The following is a 26,278-nucleotide window of genomic DNA, read 5'->3' as shown; positions in this document are numbered from 1 at the left end:
AGTGGACTCTAGGGAACTCTTGAGACTTTGCGCAGAAACTAAATGCATAGCCTTGATAATTAATTTTTGAATTGAATTAATACATTTTTGATTAACCATAGTTAATCAATGAGACAAGGCTATTTAGGAATTAACTTAGCTGTGATAACAAGGCTTAGTTATTAAAGGAATGTAACTTATTATATAAGACACTTGGGAATTACTGAGAAACTTGCGCAGAACCTCATTACATGCTCTGGTCATTATTTCTCACAATAAATTAAAATACATTGTAATTAAGCATGATTTATGTCTGAGCAAATGCTTTGAAGTGATATAGAGAAGCTGTGATAACACCCTTTAGTTATTACAGGCATATTTTTTCTGTAATAACATATAGGTGTACTATTCAAAATTGGAATACTATGAACTGTTACATCTTTCAATAGTTAAGTATACATAAAGACAATAGTAATATCAATAGAACTTGTATACATTTTAGCTAAACTTATGATGTATATTGTCCCTTTGAAACATGTAACATACGTATGTTATCACAGTTCTTTGATTTTTTAGTCCACAATAACAAATGTATGTTATTTTTCTGTAATAACCCTATAGAGTTATATCCCTGACTGTTCTATGTTCAGTGGACCGTGAAATTGGGGTCAAAAGTCTAATTTGACTTTAAAATTAAAAAGACCATATCATAAGCAACAAGTGTACTAAGTGTCAAGTTGATTGGACTTCAGCTTCATCAAAAACTACCTTGACCAAAAACTTTAACCTGAAACTCGCACTTTCATTTTCTATGTTCAGTGGACCGTGAAATTGGGGTCAAAAGTCTAATTTGGCTTTAAAATTAGAAAGATCATATCATAAGCAACAAGTGTACTAAGTTTCAAGTTGATTGGACTTCAGCTTCATCAAAAACTACCTTGACCAAAAACTTTAACCTGAAACGGGACGAACGAACGGACGAACGGAGGCACAGACCAGAAAACATAATGCCCCTCTACTATCGTAGGTGGGGCATAATAACTATGCGAACCAGAGTCGCGTAACATTGCATTGGCTTTGTCCATTGACCCTGGATCCTCGATTAAGTTTTATCCATCATTTACCGGTTGTGTCATTCCTTGAAATTTTGTATCGAGATTCCGATTGGCAAATACTTAATAAAAATTTGTAAGGGTTTCGCGGAACCCAGTGTCTCGCCTTCTTTTGCTGTTAATCACACACTCATCAAAAATGATGAAAAAAATCAATAAAATTATTCCTTTGGATACTATCTTTTGATTGTCAAAAGCTTCTGTCCAAGTTTGGTAAAAATCCAGGCTAGTTTAAGAATCTTAAAAATGTTTTAAATACTTTAACTGCAGACTGTATGTAATGTTACCTGGAAGAAAAACTAAGTCCATTTATAAGTAAAATACAGGAAAAATGAAATTTTATTTTTACAAAATTTACATCTGGATACTATCTTCTGATCATAAACAAGCTTCTGGCCAAGTTTCTTACAATTCCAGGATAGTTTAAGAAAGTTATTAAAATTTAAAAAACTTTAACCACAGAGTGAATGTAATGTTTCCTTGCAGAAAAACTAAGTCCATTTATAAGTAAAATACGGAAAAAATGGAATTTTATTTTTACAAAATTTACTTCTGGATACTATCTCCTGATCATAAACAAGCTTCTGTCAAAGTTTCGTACAATTCAAGGATAGTTTAAGAAAGTTATTAAAATTTCAAAAACTTTAACCACAGAGTGAATATTTGTGGACGCCGCCGCCGCCGCCGACGGAATGTAGGATCGCTATGTCTCGCTTTTTCGACTAAAGTCGAAGGCTCGACAAAAATCTGGGCAAACAAGACAAAAAGAATCATGAATCGAGTAGAAAACCTTAATGCAAACGGAGGACACAGAGTATTTAAAAAAAAAAAAAAAACAGAAGCGAGAATCACTGTTCAAATTTAGTATATTATGTACCTACTGGCTACAATTTTTATTCCAAAACTGCTGCAAAATTGTCCTTTACATGTCATTTCATTGGTTGGTTTGCTGTTAGGTTTCTGTCCAACTGATGTTAACCCATTTCCTACTTTCCTAATTTTTTACACATATAAACAAACGGATTTCATTCGTTTGTGATGCACAATAGTGCTAAGTAAGAATCATATATTAGCTAACAAGAAATACTTCAATATTTATTGCAATCATCAGGGCAAGTAAATTTTTTTCTGGACAAGTAAAATTTTTAGTTTTACTTGCCCAGGGACAAGTGCTCACAACAAATATTTCCACACCCCTGGCTATATATTTAAAGGGAAACAAAATTTAATAGATAATTCTTTTTTTTTTCTTATTTTTAAATTCAATATTGCTATCTATCAGTTTTTCTGTGAAATCAATATCCTCCTTTCAGAGAATATACCGGTCAGAAGAGTGTCTTTTTGTATGAATAATAAAATTTGATCTTAACATTGATAATTCTTTGTTCAACATTTGAGTAAAAGTTTTAATATAAACAATTGCACCAGGAGCTCATATCATATAATGTACTGATTGTGCATAGATTAGAAAAGAGTTCTAGGATAGGATAGGATAGCATGTAAGTAGATTTTAAAATATATCCATAATGATCAGGAACAAACCATTAACAGTCAGCTGGAAAGTTGCATTTGTATCTTTAGTTTCTTCCTTCCCTGCTCCAAAAATAGTTATGGCAACATCATAAAATCCTGTATCATTTGTTATTAGATCACTAAACTTCAGGTTTATAGTATTGGGAACCCATGTTACTCTGTCTTTGAACCTGTCTCCTTGTCCAGGACGGATCTAAAATAAGAAACATTAAATTGTTGCAATTATACAAATATGACACTGTTTTAATATGAATAACCATGCAGTTTAACATTTGTGTAATCAGCTGTCAAGTCTGCAATGGTATATTGTCTGCACCCCTTTAGACACAAGAGTGCACACGCTGATATGTCTCGCCTTCTATACTAATCATTGATATTATGTTGATAGTCCTAAGTAAAAAGCTAAGCTTTATAACAACTGTACCATAAACTTAACATTAACCAAGATAACTAAACAAAGACCAATGAACCTTTAAAATGAGGTCAAGGTCAGATGAACCATGCCAGGCAGACATGTACAGCTAACAATGCTTCTATATAACATATATAGTTGACCTATTACTTATAGTTTAAGAAAAATAGATTAAAACACAAAAACTTAACACTGTGCAATGAACCGTAAAAAATGAGGTCACGGTCAAATAAAACCTGCGCGACTGACATAAAGATCATTAAATATTTCCATACACCAAATATAGTTGACCTATGGCATATAGTATTAGATAAAAAGACCAAAACTCAAAAACTTAACTTTGACCACTGAACCATGAAAATGAGGTCAAGGTCACATGACATCTGCCCCAGGCCTTGACAATAACGCTTGTCCGATTGTCCGGTACCAGAGGGAAAAAAGGTCGGACAAGTAAAAGCTGTATCAAGCTTGTCCGTCGGGACAAGTACAATTATTCAGCAGAAAATAAATTTAATCCAACTTTGATTAACAATAATTATAAACAAAAAACAAGAAAACAAATATTAGTTTGACATGTTTCTGCATTCTGTTTAATTCAAATGCAAAACCTTTTTCTTCAACATGTGTACTTGTTGCAATCGATAATTTGTAACTGTTTTTTTGTCAGGTACTTTTTAACAGGTTAAATTATACTATTCTAGGAAACCAGTCTTACCCCTACAGAAAAAAAAGTTGAGGGCCAGTTAGTGGCCATGTGGCGGACAGTTGAGGGCTAGCTGTTTTAAGCAAAATAGGTGTTGAGAATCTTAGCTCAACTCAAACCTGGCCAAACAATGTATGTTGGATATATGTCGCTCAACTGTCCCTCAACTGAAGCTGGCCATTAAGTTGAGGAAAAGTTGAGCAATTGATCTTTGGTTTTCATATAGTTGAGCAAAAGTTGAGCATTCAGACTTTGAAATTTTTGTAGTTGAGCAAAAGTTGAGCATTCAGACTTTGAAATTTTTGTAGTTGAGGAAAAGTTGAGCGTTCAGACTTTGATTTTTTTTTTATAGTTGAGCAAAAGTTGAGCAATTATAAATATGACCTGGTGATACAAATGTTATGTGCCATCTGTTTTATCTGTCTTTAGTGCAAATGGACAGGAAGTATTATTATAAATGTACACAAAGTTTGAGGCAAAATTAAGGGAAGCACATGTTTTTATACATTTTTCTGTATTTTAACTTAACTAAATCTTTGACATAAAGATAAGAAACAAACAGTATTTTTTTTTATTATAAGATAGATTTAGGTACTTAACAGTTATTATTAGGGGCAAATCTCAAAGTGATCACACTGTCACAATACCCAAAAGAACCTCAAACATTTAAAATTTGAACTGGGTTTGAGCATGCACAAGGCAAGCAAAGATGTCTTCATGAATAAAATATGAATTTTACAATGAATGTAGAAAAAAGAGTTACAAATAACTGTATTGACATTGAACAGTGCAGTGTATTCTTCTGTTGACCTGACTCTTGGATTTAGGAAGATTGATGTTTTAACACATATTTCTGGAAACATGCATCTTTTGGTAAGTACATTGGATTAGATTTGATTTCCACCATTTTGAATAAGTGTATATTTATGCTCTTTTAGTTCAAAATAGTGATATCTAAAGTGTTTTCTTGATAGACTTTAAAGAGTGAGGAAAAAATTGAGAAAATATATGCATTAATTTATATATTGTCAAAATGTGTTAGACAGGAGACATGTTTATTTTATTATTAAGACAATTTGTTTAGAAAGTATTACTAATACAATAAGAATATTCTAATATAATGTATTTGGTATAAAACCAGAGATCTATTCTTATTTGCTAGATAACTTCTAAAAAGTAAAGATAAAGCATTAATGTAGTCTGTTGTGAGTTGAGATCTTTCAGCAGTATTTTGGCTATAAAATTACACAATTTAATTTTTTTTTTCTACAATGTGTAGTCATCAGTTTGCAATTACCACATAATGCTCAACTTTTAAAGACCTAGCCCTCAACTTTTAATGACCTGGCCCTCATCTATTGGCCACCTAGCCCTCAACTTTTAATGACCTAGCCCTCAACTCTAATTGCTCAACTGTTGGACACCTAGCCCTCAACTATGATATTTTCTCAAACATTGCTCAACTAATTTGCATAAAGTTGAACATTGATAGTTGAGGGCTACCTAATTTGCATGGCAAAAATCCAGCTAGCCCTCAACTGGCCCTCAACTATTTGCTCAACTGATGGCCAGCTAGCCCTCAACTGGCGGCCAGTTCAGTTGAGCAATGCAGTTGGCCTAGTGATCATTTTTTCTGTATGGGTACTGATCCGAATCAATGATGTGCTTTGTAGATAAGGTAACTTTACAGGACAATTCGTCACCTCGACAGGTTTAGCTCCAAGTTTAATAGACAGTTTGGCACCATAGGAGACATATTTAGTAGACATGATTGATAGACAGTTTGACAAGGCAGGAGACATTTTGGGACCAAGACTAATCAGTACCTCATTTTGCTACATTATTCTGTTCCATATAGAAATACCATACTGGTAATTTTTTCACAAATTTTTTTTATTTTTATTTACCATTAAATTCACAAAATCATATTTGATCATAAGTAGAAAAAAACAATACTGACAATATCGTGACCTATAGTTGTTAATTTTGGTGTCATTTGGTCTCTTGCAGAGAGTTGTCTCATTGGCAATCATACCTTATCTTCTTCTTTTTATTGATTGCATTTCAATAAACTTTTTTCAACTGAAAAAAAACCAGGATTATACAAATCCAATGAGTGTACAGGCCTATCAGATGATGCCTCATGTTTAGAGTCTGATGAGACTGGCATTGATGAAAAACTAGAACCTAAGTCCTGTGACATGACTAGATTCAGTTGAACTTGACTCATATTTTTGAAAAGAATTTCAAATCAAAAGAAATACATCAAATCCTGTCTATTGTTTAAATTCGGTTTGTTCATTTAATCAACTAAAAATATAAAAAGGTTATTTTTAATAGAAATATTTTGGACAAGTAACAATTTCATTCGGACAAGTAAATTTTGGTATGTACTTGTCCTACAGGACAAGTTGAAAAGAAAGTTATTGTAGAGACCTGTGCCCTCTAGACATGTACACCTGACAATCATTCCATACAACAAATATAGTAGACCTATTGCATATAGTATGAGAACAACAGACCAAAACACAAAAATTTAACTATAACCACTGAACCATGAAAATGAGGTCAAGGTCAGATGACACCTGCCAGTTGGACATGTACACCTTACAGTCCTTCCAAACACCGAAAATATACTAGCCCTATTGCTTATAGTATCTGAGATATGGACTTGACCACCAAAACTTAACCTTGTTCACTGATCCATGAAATGAGGTCGAGGTCAAGTGAAAACTGTCTGACAGACATGAGGACCTTGCAAGGTACGCACATATCAAATATAGTTATCCTATTACTTATAATAAGAGAGAATTCAACATTACAAAAAATTTGAACTTTTTTTTCAAGTGGTCACTGAACCATGAAAATGAGGTCAAGGACATTGGACATGTGACTGACGGAAACTTCATAACATGAGGCATCTTTATACAAAGTATGAAGCATCCAGGTCTTCCACCTTCTAAAACATAAAGCTTTTAAGAAGTTAGCTAACGCCGCCGCCTAAGCCGTCGCCGCTGGATCACTATCCCTATGTTGAGCTTTCTGCAACAAAAGTTGCAGGCTCGACAATAAGAATGGAGTAGGTCACAAAAGGTTAACCAGATGCTCTGTAAGGTGCAGCTTTATACGACCGCAGAGGTTGAACCCTGAATGGTTGGGGCAAGTATGGACACAACATTCAAGCTGGATTCAGCTCTAAATTTGGATTGTGATTAAATAGTTGACACAGCATAGGTTTCTGACACAGAATGAATGTGGTCTAATGAACTTAATTTTTTTATTTTTTTTTGCCTTTGAGCAATTCACTATGCTGTTGAATATTAATCCTCTCAAAAAAAATGTTTGAAGAAATTTTATTTTTATTCATGAAATCTGAAATGAGAAAAATTGAACACCCCCTCCCCCCCCCCCAATTTTTTTTCACATCCTCCTTTCCCTTATTCCAAAACTGATTTCAATTCAAATTTCTAATGGAGTTTGCAACAATAACTACTCATTTAAATACATCATAAAATATTAAAATGTAAAAAAAGTGCTTGTTATCACTGTATGGTAAAGATTGTTTTAATTTATCAGTTGGTAGTAAAAGTGAATACACATTGTATATTGTGTAAAACAATGATTTAAGTTGATTCAACTACTATTCTGGACAAAGAAAGATAACTCCAATTGAAAATTTCTTGCTATTGCACAATATTGTGCAATCAGATATTTCTTGTTATTGCGCAATACTGTGCAATTGAAATTACTTGCTATTGCACAATACTGTGCATTTGAAGATTTCTTGCTATTGCACAATACTGTGCAATTGAAAATTTCTTGCTATTGCACAATACTGTGCAATTGAAGATTTCTTGCTATTGCTGAATACTGTGCAATTGAAAATTTCTTGCTATTGCACAATACTTAATATAATAATTTTGGATCCTGATTTGGACCAACTTGAAAACTGGGTCCATAATCGAAAATCTAAGTACATGTTAAGATTCAGCATACATTTGTATCAAAGAAGCCTATTTAATAAGAATTAAATTTTTCTTAAAATCAAACTAAGTTTAATTTTGGACCCTTTGGACTTATGTAACCAACTTTAAAATGGGACCAAAAATTAAGAATCTACATACACAGTTAGATTTAGCATATCAAAGAACCCCAATAATTCAATTTTTGATGAAATCAAACAAAGTTTAATTTTCGACCCCGATTTGGATCAACTTAAAAACTGGGCCAATAATCAAAAATCTAAGTACATTTTTAGATTCAGTATATCAAAGAACCCAAAAGGATTCAATTTTTGTTAAAATCAAACGAAATTTAATTTTGGACCCTTTGGACCTTAATGTAGACCAATTCGAAGACCAGACCAAAAATTAAAAATCTACAAGTACATACACCATTGTACACAGTTAGATTCGGCATATCAAAGAACTCCAATAATTCAATTTTTGAGTTTAATTTTAGACCCTTTGGACCCCTTATTCCTAAACTGTTGGGACCAAAACTCCCAAAATCAATCCCAACCTTCCTTTTACAAAATGTTTTATGGTCATAAACCTTGTGTTTAAATTTCATAGATTTCTAATTACTTATAATGTATACTAAAGTATAATGGTGCGAAAAACAAGAAAAATGCTTATTTTGGCCCATTTTTGGCCCCTAATTCCTAAACTGTTGAGACCTCAACTCCCAAAATCAATCATAACCTTCCTTTTGTGTTGATAAACCTTGTCTTTAAATTTCAATGATTTCTATTTACTTATACTAAAGTTATTGTGCGAAAACCAAGAATAATGTTTATTTGGGCCCTTTTTTGGCCCCTAATTCCTAAACAGTTGGAACCAAAACACCCAAAATCAATCCCAACCTTCCTTTTTGCGGTCATAAACTTTGTGTCAAAATATCATTGATTTCTATTTACATAAACTAAAGTTATAGTGCGAAAACCTAGAAAATGCTTTTTTGGGCCCTTTTTGGCCCCTAATTCCTTAACTGTTTGGACCAAAACTTCTAAAATCTATCCCAACCTTCCTTTTATGGTCATAAACCTTGTGTTTAAATTTCATACATATCTATTTACTTAAACTAAAGTTATAGTGCGAAAACCAAAAGTATTCAGATGATGACTACGACGACGACAACACTGACGCCAACGTGATACCAATATACGACCAAAAAATTTTCAATTTTTGCGGTCGTATAAAAACAGTCTTCTCAGAAATTGACGAAATTACTGTAACTACAATGATCACTTACTAGTGTAGTTATATACATATATACTAGTTCAGTGATAATGAACACCATACTCAACTCCAAATTGTACACAAGAAACTAAAACTAACCAGATGCTCCGCAGGGTACAGCTTTATATGACTGCAGAGGTTGAACCCTGAACAGTTGGGGCAGGTATGGACACAATATTCAAGCTGGATTCAGCTCTAAATTTGGATTGTGATTAAATAGTTGACACAGCATAGGTTTCTGACACAGAATGAATGTGGTCTAATGAACTTAAAATTATTTTTTTGCCTTTGAGCAATTCACTATGCTGTTGAATATTAATCCTCTCAAAAAAAAGTTTGAAGAAATTTAAATTTTCTTTTTATTTATGAAATCTGAAATGAGAAAAATTAGTTGGTAGTAAACAATGGTAAAAGTGAATATACATTGTATATAGTATAAAACAATGATTTAAGTTGATTCAACTACTATCCTGGACAAAGAAAGATAAATCCAATTTTCAAAGAATATTTCATAAAAACTGTGCAATTGAAAATTTCTTGCTTTTGCACAATATTGTGCATTTAGATATTTCTTGCTATTGGGCAATACTGTGCAATTGAAGATTTCTTGTTATTGCACAAAACTGTGCAATTGAAGATTTCTTGCTATTGTGCAAAACTGTGCAATTGAAAATTTCTTGCTAATACATAATACTGTGCATCTAAAAATGGATAATTAACAATAGGAAATGAAAAATCATCTGTCTTACCATAAATTTTTATATTAAGCTTCCTATTAATGATTTAGATATCAAGATCGAGGAAAGGGCAGTGGTCATTGTTAGTATTAGCTTTATTTAAAGTAAGATCAACAGGATAAATTTCTTTAGAATACATACGGATGTCGTCATTATTGAGAGCCAATATATCATCCAAATATCTAAAAGTATTGTTAAATTTTTGTATCAAATGTTGTTTCCATGGGTCTTTGCTAATTTTAGTCATATAAGTTGATATAACAAGAATTTCTCATTTAGATATATCTCAGGAGATAAGGTATACAATATAAACCTACCTTGAATCCATTATTATTATTATAGTAGCAGAATATTTCTGCCGTATCTTGTTTGGTCTTTCTAACTGTCCAATTTATTACTGTCAAGTTGATAAATTTCACTGTAGAATCACCATATACAAATTTGGTTGTAATTTCTTTACCTGCACAAAGACTCACTGGTTCTTGGTTATGATAAGATGAACCTGTTAGGTAAAGACAAGAAAAATAATAAACAGATGCATTAATGAGTATACGTATAATTTTGATTTCATTGAAACAATTCAACAAATTCAAGCAACTAATTATCATGCATATGATTTTGATAATTTGTTATTACGTTGTACTGTTACACCATGTACACCTGTGAGTGACTGTCCATGGTTAGGGCTAGAGGGTTGGGCATGTTTAACCCTGCCACATTCAGTGATTCTGTATTTGCCTGCCCCAAGTCATCTGTAACTCAGTGGTTGACATTTGTTGCTGTGAAACATATATATTTGTTTTTTCGTTCTTTATTTTGAACATAAACATGATAAACTAGGCTGTTTATTTGTTAACTATTTGTCATTTCAGGGTGTTTTATAGCTGACCATGTAGTATTGGCTTTGCTCATTATAAGCCATAAACTGCATTTTACCATTGTTTACCCCTTTGTTCTAGTGATGTCACCCATGTTGGTTGGAAGGCAGGGTTATCAGACATTTTTTAAACCATGTAAACTTGATACCCCAATGATGAAAAAATTGTTTAAATTTGGCCAAGTTAAGTTTCAGGAGAGAAGGTTTTTGTCAAATTTAACATGTTTAACAACAATAGACATGACAGACACCAGGTGAACTAAAAGGTCAAGAAGATTTAGATTAGATTATCAGAAATATATAAACATAGTTTTGTGATAATTTTTAAAACATTGTAATAAACATATTTATAATAATAAGCAGAATAAACATGATAAATAAGATTTTAAGAAAAAAATCTTCAAAACCATGTTATTTCAACTACATAATTTTATACTGATATATATACATGATATAGCATGCAGTTTTGTGAGTTAAATAATTTTTTAGAAATTTAGAAGTTTTCACTCTGGTAAATTAATCAATGAGTGATGAGTTTCTTTCATAAACAATTTAAAAGTCCCAGTGATTAAACATACAGAGAACAATTATGAATAGCTATTGTATTTATTCAAGGGAACAATAGAACTGCCAAAAGTTTAACTAGATTGACCAATAGGAGATGACTATGTGGAAAAGTTTCATTTGGTTTGCAATAATTACAGCATTATCCATTGTCAATGATTATTATCATGACAGGTATCCAGATCTGAAATCCATCTACAAAGGGATCCTAATACTGAGGAGCAATTAATGAAAAGTTTGTAATGGTGGGTAGACATATGCATAAAGTTTGTAATGGTGGGTAGACATATGCATAAAGTTTGTAATGGTGGGTAGACATATGCATAAAGTTTGTAATGGTGGGTAGACATATGCATAAAGTTTGTAATGGTGGGTAGACATATGCATGAGTGGTAGATGTGTTGCCCATGGAGAATATTCCTTAATCACAGGGAATTGGCTCCAGGTTTAACTTACCCACCATTAAAAAAATCATTAATTGCTCTTAATGTAGCTATAGGGATATAGATCCCTCCCAAGTTTCTAATGGGGATATTACTGTCCACATGTGTGTCTAAATAAATGCTGACTTTATTTTAGTTTCATATGAAAGACTAGCCTTATCAAGTATGTTGGGTGATGAACAATGATGAATAAGCATTGTTTTCAACTCACAACCTCAAAGTTGATAGGTTACTGATCAATGTAGATGAGCTTGTTAACCCACTCTCCAAGAGGCTCCTTATTACACTATCAATATTACAATATCAAAACTTATCAATTATTCAAATCTATTTAGTTACTTTATAAATCCATTTTATTTATCTTTAATTTTCTATCTTTTGATTTATTTATTGATAAGAAGACTGATTTCATCAAAGATATATATTAAATGTCGTTTAGTAAAAGCATGCTACATAAACAGAACAAATTAAGGTGTTTATAACATGAACTTCCTTCCTCGTTAACTTATATCTTTATATTTCAAGTGACGTTCATTTCACCTATTAAAGCATGTTAAGGGTTCATTTCCTTTAACATGTTTAAACATGTCAAATGCTATGATCATGATGATCTCTGAAAATTGTGTTTAATGTCTTTTACAGATATACATATACATGTTGGCATGATTGATACAGATTATGATCTTCTCATATATTTTATGATGGTATAATACTAAACCCCTAATGCATGTAATGGGAGGAATTGTACTAAAATATTTACATGATGAAGACATAATCTTCATTTAAATCAGTTTAATTGAGTTATCAGGTTATGGAGCTGGCATGTCAGTAACTGCTAGTAGTCCTTTGTTAAATAATGTATCATTGTCATTTTGTTCAGTTTCTTTTCTTACCTAATAATTCTGACACCAGTCTCTGATTCTTTTGAACCGCATATTGTTGTGTGTTTGTTTTTTCTACATTGGCTAAACATGCTAAAGGGATAGGGGGAGGATTGAGATATCAAAAAACATGTTTAACCCCAACACATTTTTGCACCTGTCCTATTAGTCAGGAGCCTCTGGTCTTTGTCAGTCTTGTATGATTTTCAATTTTAGTTTCTTGTGTACATTTCAGAGTTTCGTATGACGTCCATTATCACTGAACTTTTTTGTTTAGGGCTAACTGAAGCACACCTCCAAGTGCAGGAGTTTTTCACTGCATTGAAGACCCATCGGTGGCCTTCGGCTGTTGTCTGTTCTTTGACACATTCCCCATTTCCATTTTATTATATAGCTAGAAGTCAATAAAAGGGACCGACCAGCAAATGTAATATGTACCGCAAAGATAAGGGAAAAATTATAAAAGTCTAAAAGTTTTGTGCAACAGTACTCACTGTACTAATATAAGTAATCATATAAGAAGATGATGTTTTAGAATCAAGTTCAAGAGAGGGACGAAAGATACCAAAGGGACAGTCAAACTCATAAATCTAAAATAAACTGTCAACGCTATGGCTAAAAATGAAAAAGACAAACAGACAAACAATACATTTTTTTGTAGTACAATTATGACACAACATAGAAACTAAAGAATAAACAACACGAACCCCACCAAAAACTAGGGGTGATCTCAGTTGACAATTATTTTGGCTGAACAAATAGCCTTTGTCAGTGTCAATGTACATGTACAGTATATATATCTCCTTGCTTATCATGCTTACTGACCAAACGTTTCTTTTAGCCAGGTCTTTACCAGTGCTACTTGGTATATTACATGTATACCAATCTAAGAACCTTACTATGATCATGAAAATAAAGTGAATGTTACAATGTCAATGAGCTGCACCCATACTACTTTTTTATATATATATATTCATAAATAATCATCAAGCTACATTAAGCTTTTAAGCTGGATATATATATATATATATATATATATATATATATATATATGCCCTTATGTCAGTACACTTCCTCTTTCAAATATACTTGATCATGTTGATAATATCTTTTTATTATTTTTAAAATTAAAATATGTTTCCTCATGTTCCTTGTAATTATTGCGATAAATATGTTAGGGTCATAATAGCAAGAATTTTAAATAGCAATTTGAAATTTTGTATATATGAATTAAACATTATTTTTCTCAATATTGCAAAAATTAAAATCGCATTTTAGTCTAAAATGAAAAGGTCGCATTAATAAATGCTACCAACAATTTCTAAATTTACAGTATATAGAATACACTGTTACTATGGTTACCAGGTTAAAAGGTCAGTATAAAAGAGGGACGAAAGATACCAAAGGGACAGTCAAACTCATATATCTAAAACAAACTGACAACGCCATGGCTAAAAATGAAAAAGACAAACAAACAACAGCACACATGACACAACATAGAAAACTAAAGAATAAACAACACAAACCCCACCAAAAAACTAGGGGTGATCTCAGCTGCTCCGCAAGGGTAAGCAGATCCTGCTCCACATGTGGCACCCGTCGTGTTGCTTATGTGTTATCAAATCCGGTAAATAGTCTAATTCGGTAGGTCAAATAATATAAATTCATATGTATATACAATGTATCATAATGTATCAGGATTGGACTCACAATTCAGCTACATGTATTAAACTAATTTGGTGATCTAATGTCTTGCTGATCACTTTTACCATAAGGAGTTGACTGACAATTTCTGCTATGTTGACTTAAAATAGATAATATGTAGTACTACTGTCTTGTCACTCTTGGTAATATTTTTTGCTACAGGCATGACAGGTGCTATTTACCTTTACTTTATATCCATTATATTTTTCTAAGAAATAGGGGAGGGGGATGTAATATTTGGTTAATAACTCCTTGTATCATAATACGGCAAATTTCCTTTGAAGTTTTTACGTGATAATCAGCTTAATAGTTCGGTTTCTGAAAAACCATGGTTTAATATAAAGATTGTTATGTTATTCCATTTAAAAGAATCATGACATACTTTGTTCTTACAACTTCATGTAGATAGGCAGAGCTTGGACTATGGTTTAATCTGATATTTTTCATGTTAAACCATGATTTAAACTCCGCCTCTTTGTTACAGTTGTTTTTTTGCAGTCGTATAAAAATTGGTGAATGCTACATGTTTATCTATTTATCATTGTTTATTAGAATATCAAGATATCTCATTTATAATACTAAAATTACGAGGTCCAATTTGTCAGCTGTCATCGGGTAAAAACGACAAATCAAAGAATTCAACTCTATATATAACTAATATAGGACAATGGTGTAGATTAAAAATTACACCACTCCAGACCCTTTTGTTTTCCACATAATTAATATTGCCAATAATTAACAAGTTCCGGGTCGAATCCGATACCGATACCAATAGTATATTCACATGTTAGCTATTACCTTATCTGTACGTTCCGCATTTGACAGGCGCACCACCAAACGGTGTATTTAGGATTTTGCTATATGGGCAGGAATTCGCTAATGCTACTTTAGTGTGACATTGTAAGAAAAAAATAAAAATCATTATAAGCTTCTAAATTTTTTACAAATTATTGCTACAAATGGTGTCCTTCTATGTGTAACCAAAAAAAACATTTTTAAACTTGCGTCAGTTTGGAACCAAAGCAAATAATGAATTTGGAGCATGTAACATGGACACTTTTTCCAAATTGAGATTAATGATTCCTTAACTTATTCAACATTCAATATCATATATATTGATCACAAAACATTGTCTATCATCAAAAATCTAAAATGTATATTTTCATTTCTTTCAGAAATTTTGTGAAAACAAGTTTCCTCTACTTTTCTGTCAATGTTACATGCAATGTTTAAGAGATAAATACAGTAAGAATCATTTTCTTTCTGAACATGTAAAGGCTCTTTTTCATTGTGTTACCCTCACATTAAAAAATTGTATTAATATTTTTGCAATTATCTCATTTCTGTCATAAAATAGTGACTTAAATGTTGCATGTAACGTGGACACAAAAAATATGAATAATGAACCATGCCAGAATTGACCTTAAAAGATATAAAAAGCCTCCAAACAACCATCTGAATGTAAATTATACAATTATACTGCCACATTTCTCATATATGATATTATTTAAATAGTAGTTAATACCAAAACCATTCACCTAAATTTCAGACAGCAGACATATTTTTTTAACTATACCAGAAGTTATGCTTGTTCATGGTGGTACACTATGGAAGGCTAAATTAAAAGATATTCAAATGTCAAAATAACCAGAAAAATAAAATTAAGACCAAAGATAGATCAATTGATGAAGGAGTCATCCAAAATTTCCACAACATGAAACATTTTTATATCAGTAAGTAAGCAACCCGTTTTTTTTTATGCAAAGGGATGAGATTGATAAGAAGACAACCACACAACCATCAGCATCTACGAAGTTCTTCACTCAATAACTAATACTGACAAAGTTATAAAGGGTACAAAATGATTACATGTATCCCTCATTCATGTGACACAGTTAGTTACACTTAAAACTAATAGTATGAAAAACCAAGACAAAACATGGACAAATCTACGAGCATGATGAGAGGTTGATACAGCTGCATTTATTGAGAATCTTATTTTCAATTGTTTACATAACTTCTATAAAGAACAATTTGGGTTTCATCTTTGAGGTTGTTGTCTGATAGACATATTACCCTATATCTCGTTTTATTTCTGCTGGTTAATCTTACATTTATGATAACTTTTTAAGGTTTAAACAATAAATTTTATTTCAAACATTCAAAACAAGTTTCTTGTTTCTTGTTTTCTGTCTCCAACATCTTCAACTATCTATTTGAAAAAAGGAAAAAAACAAAACAACAATTAATCTACCCTCAATCAGAACCAAAATCCATGCATAGATTATAAAATTTACAATAATATAGAAACTCTCAAATATCTTGTTTCGATTTTTCAATGCCATTTCATCTTGAAAACTTGTTACCTAAACTACAGAAAGCCACAATTTAAAGGGCCCCATAATGACCAGTGTAAAACAATTCAGAAGAGAAAACCAACACCCATTAGACCATAGTCCTGTTTTCAACTTTATTTGGCCTTCTTTTACTTTTTTGTTTCATTAGCGTCACTGAATAGTCTTTTGTAAACGAAAAGCGTTTCTGGCCTTCAAAATTTCAATTCTGGTATACATGATGAGTTTATTATTATTATTTTGATATCAGAAGGAGCCTCACAGAACCTCTTATAATGCAAAAGATATTCTGGAATGTCAATTATTGGCATAACAATTAAAAAAAAATGCTACAAATTGAATTCCTCATGATTTCTATAATGAGCATCAGTAAATACACATGATACATGTGTTGACTGGTGAATGAAAAGGGATAAATAAACAAGATTTTGAAATAAATATCTTCTACACTGCTGTAGAATGGTCAAATTGGAGATCACTAGTATGTCTGCATACACAGTCACCATCATCTGGTTTTCTGACAGAACTACTATCTGACTGACTGAAAGGACCGTCAACACCTGACTCACTAAATATAGGGACCTTATCAGACTGGCTAACACAGACATCATTATCTGCCAGGCTGATAGGGTTATCACCATCTGACAGGCTGAAAGGGATATCACCATGTGACTGGCTGACAGGGACATCACCATCTGACCGGCTGACAGGAACATCACCATATGACTGACTGACAGGAACATCACCAACTGACAGACTAATATGAACATCACCATCTGCCAGGCTGACTAGGACATCATCTGTTGGCTGACAGGGACATTAATTACCCTCTGACTGGCTTACAAGAACATCACAGACTGACTGACTGACAGGAACATCACCAACTAACTGATTGACTGATATGTACATCACCATCTTCCAGGCTGACAGGGACATCACCATCTGTCTGGCTGCCAGGGACATCACCATCTGACTGGTTGACAGGGACAGTATCTTTTTGCAGCATCTTCCTGAGAGTTTTCTTCATCACATTTATTGCTGATCATCTTTTTCTTCTTAGATTTATATTGCTTTTTTTTTATTAAAAATTGCATGTAAATTTTCAAGACCGACACCAATTTTGTTGTCAATGAAGAAAATACACTTCTAAAAAGAATATCTATATTTAGAAATAAAAATGAAGTTTGGTGGTGGTAAAACAAGTTAAATTATCAATAATCTCTTTATAGAGCAAAGGAGTAAGTAAATGTTATCAGTTCTGTTCATGCGTGTAACATTGACTGAAAAGTAAAAGGTTGTATGTCAATGTTACATACATGAAGACCAGAAGATGAAAGTGGTGTGCTTAATAGTCAACTTTGGAGAAATAATATAATTGCTGCCCAGTAATATCTAATTAATCATTTAGGTTATAAAATGTTATATAAATGTCTGACTTTAAGGAAGTAATACCTTTGCATGTAACATAAAAAGATCTTGACACAAAATATTGTTGTCAATGTTACTAACTAGTGTTAAAAGACAAATTAAACAGGAAAACATGAAAACGCTTTAATTTTGTAAAATAAAAATAAGATAATAACTCCATATGGCAGTAAGTTTTGTTTACGCATGTAACACTGGCCTGAACATGTAAAAGTCTAAATAATAGACTATGTCAATGTTACATACACAATTTCTTTATGAAAAAAAGTTTAATTTGGGTTTACTTTATATATTATTTTTTAAAATAGGTATCATAATAATAACTTTGAATATTAAAAATTAGATTAATTGTTGATTTCAACACAGTAAAATCTTCTCATGTAACACAAAAAAGACCTGATACAAAAATCGTAGTCCATGTTACTCATGAAGTTATCATAGGAGCATCAAAGAAATTGTGTGATGACAATATTTCAGATGTTAGTCATTTATAAACTCAGATAAACTCATTTTAAAGCTCATAACAGAGGTTTGGAAATCAATGCTTTTAAAACATTATAATTTTGGGTTATGTATGTAACATTGACAGGAACACCAACAAATGATGAGGAAAAATTACTAGTCAATCAGGAAAAAAATAAACACAAATAATTAAAACTCATTTATTTCTTTAATACATGTATCATTTTAATGAAGCAAATTTAAATTTCAACAAGATTTTATTGATTGAATAATTGTATGCACATTTATTAGGTTGTAGCATGTAACCTGGACGCAGAAGATGTGTCAATGTTACATGCCTTTAAACGATAAGAATTACAAGTAAATATTGTAAAGTCTAGAAATCAAGAAAGATCAACAACTTCTCTGTTAAGAATTCAGCATAAATTTACATTTGATTTAATATTATGCACTGGCCAATTATGCTTTAAGTGTAATAAAGTAATATTGTTTTTATTCTGGTGTCAATGTTACATTTTATGTTTTGAAATTAAGTGGCTAGTTATCTTTATAATGCTGAGAATGAATACAAGTACTAGTTAATCAAATTGGCAATTAATCTGTGGTATTTCATGTAAAAAATTAGATTGATAAGGCAAACCGTACAAAAAAAAGCTTTTGCATGTATCATAGACACCTTTCCTTGGTAAATATTTTCGTGTCAATGTTATGTACAGAAATCTCTTCAGCAATAAAATGAATATTGTAAGGGTCAAACCTGTTTAAATACAAGATAAACTTATATTTTTTGACAAAATTGCAAAGCAAGTCACACATCATTATCAAAGAACCTAATTTACACAGAAAGTGCATGTAACACTTCATTGTGGGGTCAAATTAACCTGGTCCCACTCTCTTATCATCTGCTTGATCACTGGTAGATGCCTAGTGTGAAAGATGACAAAGCCACATTTTAATGTAATTGTCAGTGGGTTGAAATGTGAAAAAAATAATTATGGTAATGCTTACTATAAAAAGTATACAACTGTTATAAAAAGATGAGTATTATTGGGCAGTATTGACACGAAAATGAAATAAATTTTCTTACCTTCTATATTTTTCAAACTTCAGTTGATTGATAAAAATCATGAAATCCAAATTGTACCCATTGTTGACACCTTTCAAAATTTGCCATGCTGGACCAATAACTTGTTTCCAAAGCTAATCAGCTAATGAAAAGGTGCATGTAACATTTGTTGACGGGAAAAGTTACATGCACTTGTCCATTTTCAAACGTATTTTATTTGTAGCAATAATCGGATTCTGTACAAAATGGGGTTTCTAAATGATAGACAGATCATTTTGCAGTTGATTTTCAACTATGATAGTAGAACAATTCTTCAGGCATATTCTAAATATGACTAGGGGTTTTGCCACTGCAGAAATGTCACACTTTTTGTCTACAGTTTTCAACTACCAGCACATAACAAGTGCTGATTTTTTGTTGATTTTTTTAATTGGATCCATTTTTTTTGCATTTGGCAATAAAGACTAACCCACTTTGATATTTAAACAATGTTTATTTTCCATACTTGCATGATTTCTTTATTTTTTAATTGGATAAACACTATTGACCCTAAAATTTCACTAGCGAATTCCTGCCCATATACATGGGTCATAATCAAAGGGACACTACTAAATTCAATCATTGTCAAATTGTTCCCTATTGTAGTTGTATTCAGCAATCAGCAAGACTTTCTAAGATAAATATATAGGACAATGCTGTTGATTAAAAAATACTTCATTCCTGGATAGCCAGGACCTTTGTTTTCCAAATAATTAATATTACCAATAATTGATAAGTTCCAGGTCGACGGGTTCAAACAGAAAGATTTCCATGTAACCTTAGCCAGTGCCAAATACGGCTACGGTAATCTATGCCTGGGATAAGAAAATCCTTAGTTTTTCGAAAAACTCAATCTTTTGTTTAATAACAGGAAATTTATAAAAATGACCACATTATTGATATTCATGTCAACACATAGTAATATGTATTAAAATAAAACTTGAAAACTTTTATTTGAATTTTACAAAATTGCATACAATTTTTAAAATTTTGATTTGCAATATTAATCATGTTAATAGTTTCTACAAATCCAATATGTTGTATTTTGGAGCACGTTTTAGTAAGACAAATCTTGATGCATGACCAAGCAGCCATTACAAACGAGTGATGTAGCAATATGCACCTCTGTATATATTCATACTGTACAATTCCATTCTGTACTATACTTTTTTGAAGTTAAAGAAACTTTCAATGTCTGTCATGCATGCTCCAGTTGAAAAAATATTTTTTTACTCTTGCCATCAAGGATTTGTATATAAAAATTACTTTTTGCAATGTTTATGTTTTCGTCCTATTTTTGTTGTTGCATGGAGGCATATATATATGTGAGGTTGTAATATGATTTTATTACCATTCATTACTGATTTTATGTTCACCTCCTATTTCCATATCCAACCTAGCATAGCTTAAAAACCTTATAAAACCATGAAAACATAAAAATACAAGTCATCAATTGATGTTAACATTTGCCGACACGTTGAAACTGGTGGAATCAGTGTTTTCATTTTCAGAGTCGAGATATTTCGAGTAGTAATTTCATTCTTATTGGCGAAAAAAATTAAGCAACACAACTATAAAAGGTTTGAGTTTAAACAATCTAGCATACACTGAAGGGCATTAATGATTATTATTTAATGTAACAGTAACGCAATTATTATTGTTACATTCGTAATTAAATTAATCGGATCCTTACCAATAAAATTGAGAATGGAAATGGGGAATGTGTCAAAGAGACAACAACCCGACCAAATAAAAAACAACAACAGCAGAGGGTCACCAACAGGTCTTCAATGTAGCGAGAAATTCCCGCACCCGGAGGCGTCCTTCAGCTGGCCCCTAAACAAATATATACTAGTCCAGTGATAATGAACGCCATACTAATTTCCAAATTGTACACAAGAAACTAAAATTAAAATAATACAAGACTAACAAAGGCCAGAGGCTCCTGACTTGGGACAGGCGCAAAAATGCGGCGGGGTTAAACATGTTTGTGAGATCTCAACCCTCCCCCTATACCTCTAACCAATGTAGTAAAGTAAACGCATAACAATACGCACATTAAAATTCAGTTCAAGAGAAATCCGAGTCTGATGTCAGAAGATGTAACCAAAGAAAATAAACAAAATGACAATAATACATAAATAACAACAGACTACTAGCAGTTAACTGACATGCCAGCTCCAGACTTCAATTAAACTGACTGAAAGATTATGATTTCATCATATGAACATCAGGCACAATCCTTCCCGTTAGGGGTTTAGTATCATACCATCATAACATATATGAGAAGAACATAACCCGTGTCATGCCAACAACTGTATTTTAGAATAAATGTGTTTAGTTCCGATGCAAAGACCTTATCAGTGACTCAATATTAACGCCAAAATATGCAATCTTTAATGACTTGACAACAGTATCGTAATTATATCCCTTCTTAATAAGTCTATTCAAAGGTTTTGTAAGTTTCTGAGGTGAATACTGACACCTTTGTGCTTTATACATGTTATAAAGAATATTACCATAAAAAATTGGATGTGAAATACCTGAACGTATTAGAAGTCTGCATGTTGAGCTATATTTACGAATGATGTCTTTATACCGATGATAAAATTTAGTAAATGTTTTGACTAGTTTGTGATATCGAAAACCCTGGTGTAATAATTTTTCAGTAATATATAAATTTCTCTCGTTAAAATCAAAAACATTGTTACATACACGAGCGAATCGTACAAGTTGAGATATATAAACACCGTAAGATGGTGACAAGGGAACGTCACCATCTAAAAACGGATAATTAACGATAGGAAATGAAAAATCATCCCTGTATTCTGGCAATTACATAATGTAGTCTCCAATTATGTAACAATAATATTTTTGTTATTGTTACATTTCCATGTAACCATGGTAACCGTAGCCAGTGTCTTTTTTATTTGGCCATATGATGTCATTGACATTGTAACTAATTTTATTCGGTATAAAATCCAGTACAAAAGAATCATTGCTGAAATACATGTACATGAAAACATAGAAAAACAAAACAGAAATAAAAACATAAAGAGACATCAATTCATGTCATTTGTGACACTTATATCAACAATGATCAAACAATAGACGAAACACCCACATTGGCATCGTATTACTCATTTTATCGCGGTAGGTCTTTTCACCACAGAACACCAACGCACACCACCAAACACCTCAAAAGTTTATTATTTTGTCTTTTATCGTCATAAATGTGACTTAAATATAATATTCAAGTTATTTATTCAACAAATCAGAAGATTAAGAGTCCAAATATCTACAGAAAACAGAAAGGAGAGTCTATAACACCCCACTTTTTGGACTCTGTGACACCTCATATATTTTTTTCCCATTTTTTTCTTCTATCTCTTCTATAAAATAGTTGTACCAATAATAAGAAAAGAGACATTAATATCGAAATCTGACAGATGAACAGAGATCGAGGATACTTGAACTTCTTATTATGTATATATGAATTTTGTTATAATTTGTTACACACAATATGTAATCGGGAAAGTTCTGAATCCGGAGACGATTTTCCTTTTATTGATTATCGATTTTAACATAAAAATGATGCCTATAAAAATCTAAAAATTGATGAAATTATAAGTGATTTAAATTATTTATTTTATCGTTTTATTGTATAATATCACAGTTTTTCTTAGTCATGTTAGTGGTTTAATAGTGGTTTCTGGGGTGTTCGGCGGTGTTACATGTAGGTGGTGAAAAGACCCACCCATTTTTATCTAGGTCTAAAACGATGCCATATTTGTCAGTTTGTATTGTATGTCTCATACCTTTTGCTGAAAACGCTAAACATAAGACCTGCACTACGAAAATGATTACTTTCCACATCCTGTTAAATCAAGCACAAAGGTCTGATGACTGTTTTGGGAAAAATTAAATATTTAAATTTAGATTTGAACTACTTTCATTTTCAAAGGCAAAGGGATTCTGGGATTGATGAAGGACAGTTCGCCACACTATCGAATCGGCCCAGATCCAATCGACCTTCTCTGTTCCACAAACTCGGCCCACGTTCCACCAACTAGCCTCACTCTTGTTAACAAACTCGCCCCAATTATAAAAAAAGACTAAAGTCCCTATGATAAAAGGTCTGCCAACTCATATCGCTAGTAATTGAAAATAGTAAAACATTTTAATCCCGACAACTCGCCCATTCAGGTATGAAAAATAATAAAATCAAGATGAATTTATTTCTGCCAACTGCTCTCCACACGTATAAAAGGTAGTTTAAATGTATAATATATCCAACTGTCTTGCTATTATGACAATAAAACAAATATGTGTAACCTGTTACCTTCTGTAAATCCCTCCTCTATCAGGAGAACCTGGAGTTCATCCAGTAAAATTTTGTTACAGTAACTTTATATTTACATCAGTTTCCAGTCACTATACATCTTTAAGCAATTTTTATCTATTTACAGCCTATGAGTTTGGTAAACCTTACAACTTTTAAATGTTTATTTACTTTCAAGGAGCGCACTCTCGGGGGGGCCACTTCAAACTTTTTTTGGTAGGGGTGAGCAGCTGAGACATCAAGTACCCCACCCTTTTCATATATTTTGTTAATCAAAAATATATACCTTGTCATATATTAATTAACAAAAAACAGACCTATAGATATATTTCAATATTTTCCAATATTTTCCCCGCTCATCATCTTGTAAATAGTCGCAATAATATCACCTTCTTTTCCAATAAATTCGTCACATCTTAAACACTTTTTTCTTGTTGCCGTTTTACATCTTTCATTATAAAGATATTTCAATTCCAAATTACAATACATATAAAAGACGTTTGGTCAGATCATAGATGGTATTACATCTGTGGTCAGATAAATGTCATATCACCCCAGAGCATGCAGAGTGTAACACCTTCACTGATTTTAACATGCTAAAATATTAATTTAAAACTGATAAAAAGTTTCATTGCCGTTCCCTCTTAAAGGACGCTGTCACAATGGAATTTCTTTAAATAATTGTTATCATGTTTTATGTATACAAACCCTTGAATGTTAATTAGGTGCAAATGTCAAAATAGTTGGATTTATTGCATCTTTCACTGGCATCAGTGGAAATACCACATCAGAATAAATAGATTTTAATTGGTTTGACAAATAACTGATGCATTTACGACTGTGGTTTAACCGCATCAAAAATAAATACGGACATCTGATTAGTTTCAGATACTTATGATATAATCAAGCAAGTGATAATATCAACCTATTGATATATTTCATCTGAATTTCTCACCCTTTTCATATATCGTAGAGCATGAAAAAGTGACCTATTCCAGCGGCTCATCCCTACCACTAATTATATAGCAAGTGGCCCCCCCGAGAGCGCACTACGCTTTTCATGGAGCGAGTAACACTTATAGCTTCTAGTGATTGATTCCACCAATTTAATTTATGTCATTTTTCTCTAACATGTCTAACACATAGTATGGCAAGCCGTTCTCGTCAAAACTATGTTTAAACCCTTTTTTCGAAAAAAAATACACACTGAGAATTAAAAACCTAAAATAACACACCGAGAAATCAAAATTACACACTGAGATTTAAAAAAATAAAAAACACACACTGAGAATTCAAAATTACACACTGAGATTTTAAAAAGACACACTGAGATGAAATAAACTGAAAAACACACACTGAGAATTGTTAATTACACACTGAGATTTCAAAAATACACACTGAGATTAATATGCAAATTACTAATGAATATTCATGAGATGAATAATTCAACAGATTCATATCTTGATCTCAAGAACTCTTGTCATAATGAAATGCGATTCCTTCAACCAACATTCGTTAACTTTGAAATTTCAAGACTTAACATCGCTCATATTCATAAGTTTGTTGCCTATAATTCAGATCATTACTACCAGTAATTAAACATGTGTCCCTTTTCAAAAGTCTTCCAACTGTTTCCCTGATTTCGCGAGTTAATCTTTCATATATTTGTTACGTTTATATGCTATAATAGACACTTGAGTAAAAATTTCACTGCATTCTTTTGCAGATTGTTCCAATGTTTTCTTATAATTTTAATAAAGTTTTTCACCATTTGGTTATATTTTGTAATAAGAGTAAGTGGGTATTTTTCTTGTTCTTGTATTTCTAAAGGTTTTTTTTTATTAATAATTTGGAACCAAATCGAAAGACTAACGAGTTCTGTCCCCTTGTTGTTTTAAGCTTGTAATAGATTTAGCCTGGGGTCCTGGCTAATCTTGTCAGTATATACGACGCGCAGCTAGATTGGGTCGGATCCCAGGCTAGTAATAGATTCAGATTAAGTATGCTAATTAGGTATGTGCGCATAAAAAGTGCGCACAAATCTCAGTGTGTAATTTTCAATTCTCAGTGTGTAATTTCAAATTCTCAGTGTGTGTTTTCAGTTTATTTATTCTCATTGTGTCTTTTTGAAATCTCAGTGTGTAATTTTTAATTCTCAGTGTGTGTTTTTCATTTTTGTAATCTCATTGTGTCTTTATGAAATCTCAGTGTGTAATTTTTAATTCTCAGTGTGTAATCTTCAATTCTCAGTGTGTAATTTTCAATTCTCAGTGTGCGTTTTGAAGTTTTTAAATCTCAGTGTGCTTTGTTGTAATTCTCAGTGTGTAAATTTTTCGAAAAATGGTTTGAACATAGTTTTGACGAGAACGGCTTGCCATAACATAGTACCAATCAAAAAGACTAAA

At 32.0% G+C, this 26,278-nt stretch overlaps 1 protein-coding gene across 3 annotated transcripts in view; it reads right to left on the bottom strand.

Annotated features, from left to right (window-relative positions):
- LOC139529084 (uncharacterized) overlaps positions 1-23,512 on the bottom strand; it is a 54,849-nt gene extending 31,337 nt beyond the window's left edge. The window contains exons 1-3 of one of the 3 annotated variants that reach the window (XM_071325340.1): positions 23,350-23,512; positions 10,034-10,218; positions 2,634-2,817 (exon numbers count right to left, since the gene is read on the bottom strand). In XM_071325340.1, the coding sequence (XP_071181441.1) occupies positions 2,634-2,817; positions 10,034-10,218; positions 23,350-23,407 (427 nt within the window). In that variant the 5' untranslated portion in view covers positions 23,408-23,512. The remainder of the gene's footprint in view (positions 1-2,633; positions 2,818-10,033; positions 10,219-23,349) is intronic. The other 2 variants (XM_071325341.1, XM_071325342.1) reach the window with 2 other exon arrangements.
- Between the last annotated feature and the right edge of the window lie 2,766 nt (positions 23,513-26,278).

The sequence above is a fragment of the Mytilus edulis genome, chromosome 6 (genome assembly GCF_963676685.1).
Source record: "Mytilus edulis chromosome 6, xbMytEdul2.2, whole genome shotgun sequence".
NCBI lineage: Eukaryota > Metazoa > Mollusca > Bivalvia > Mytilida > Mytilidae > Mytilus > Mytilus edulis.
The sequence above is the reverse complement of the archived record's forward strand: the minus strand, read 5'-3'. Positions and strand labels throughout refer to the sequence as shown.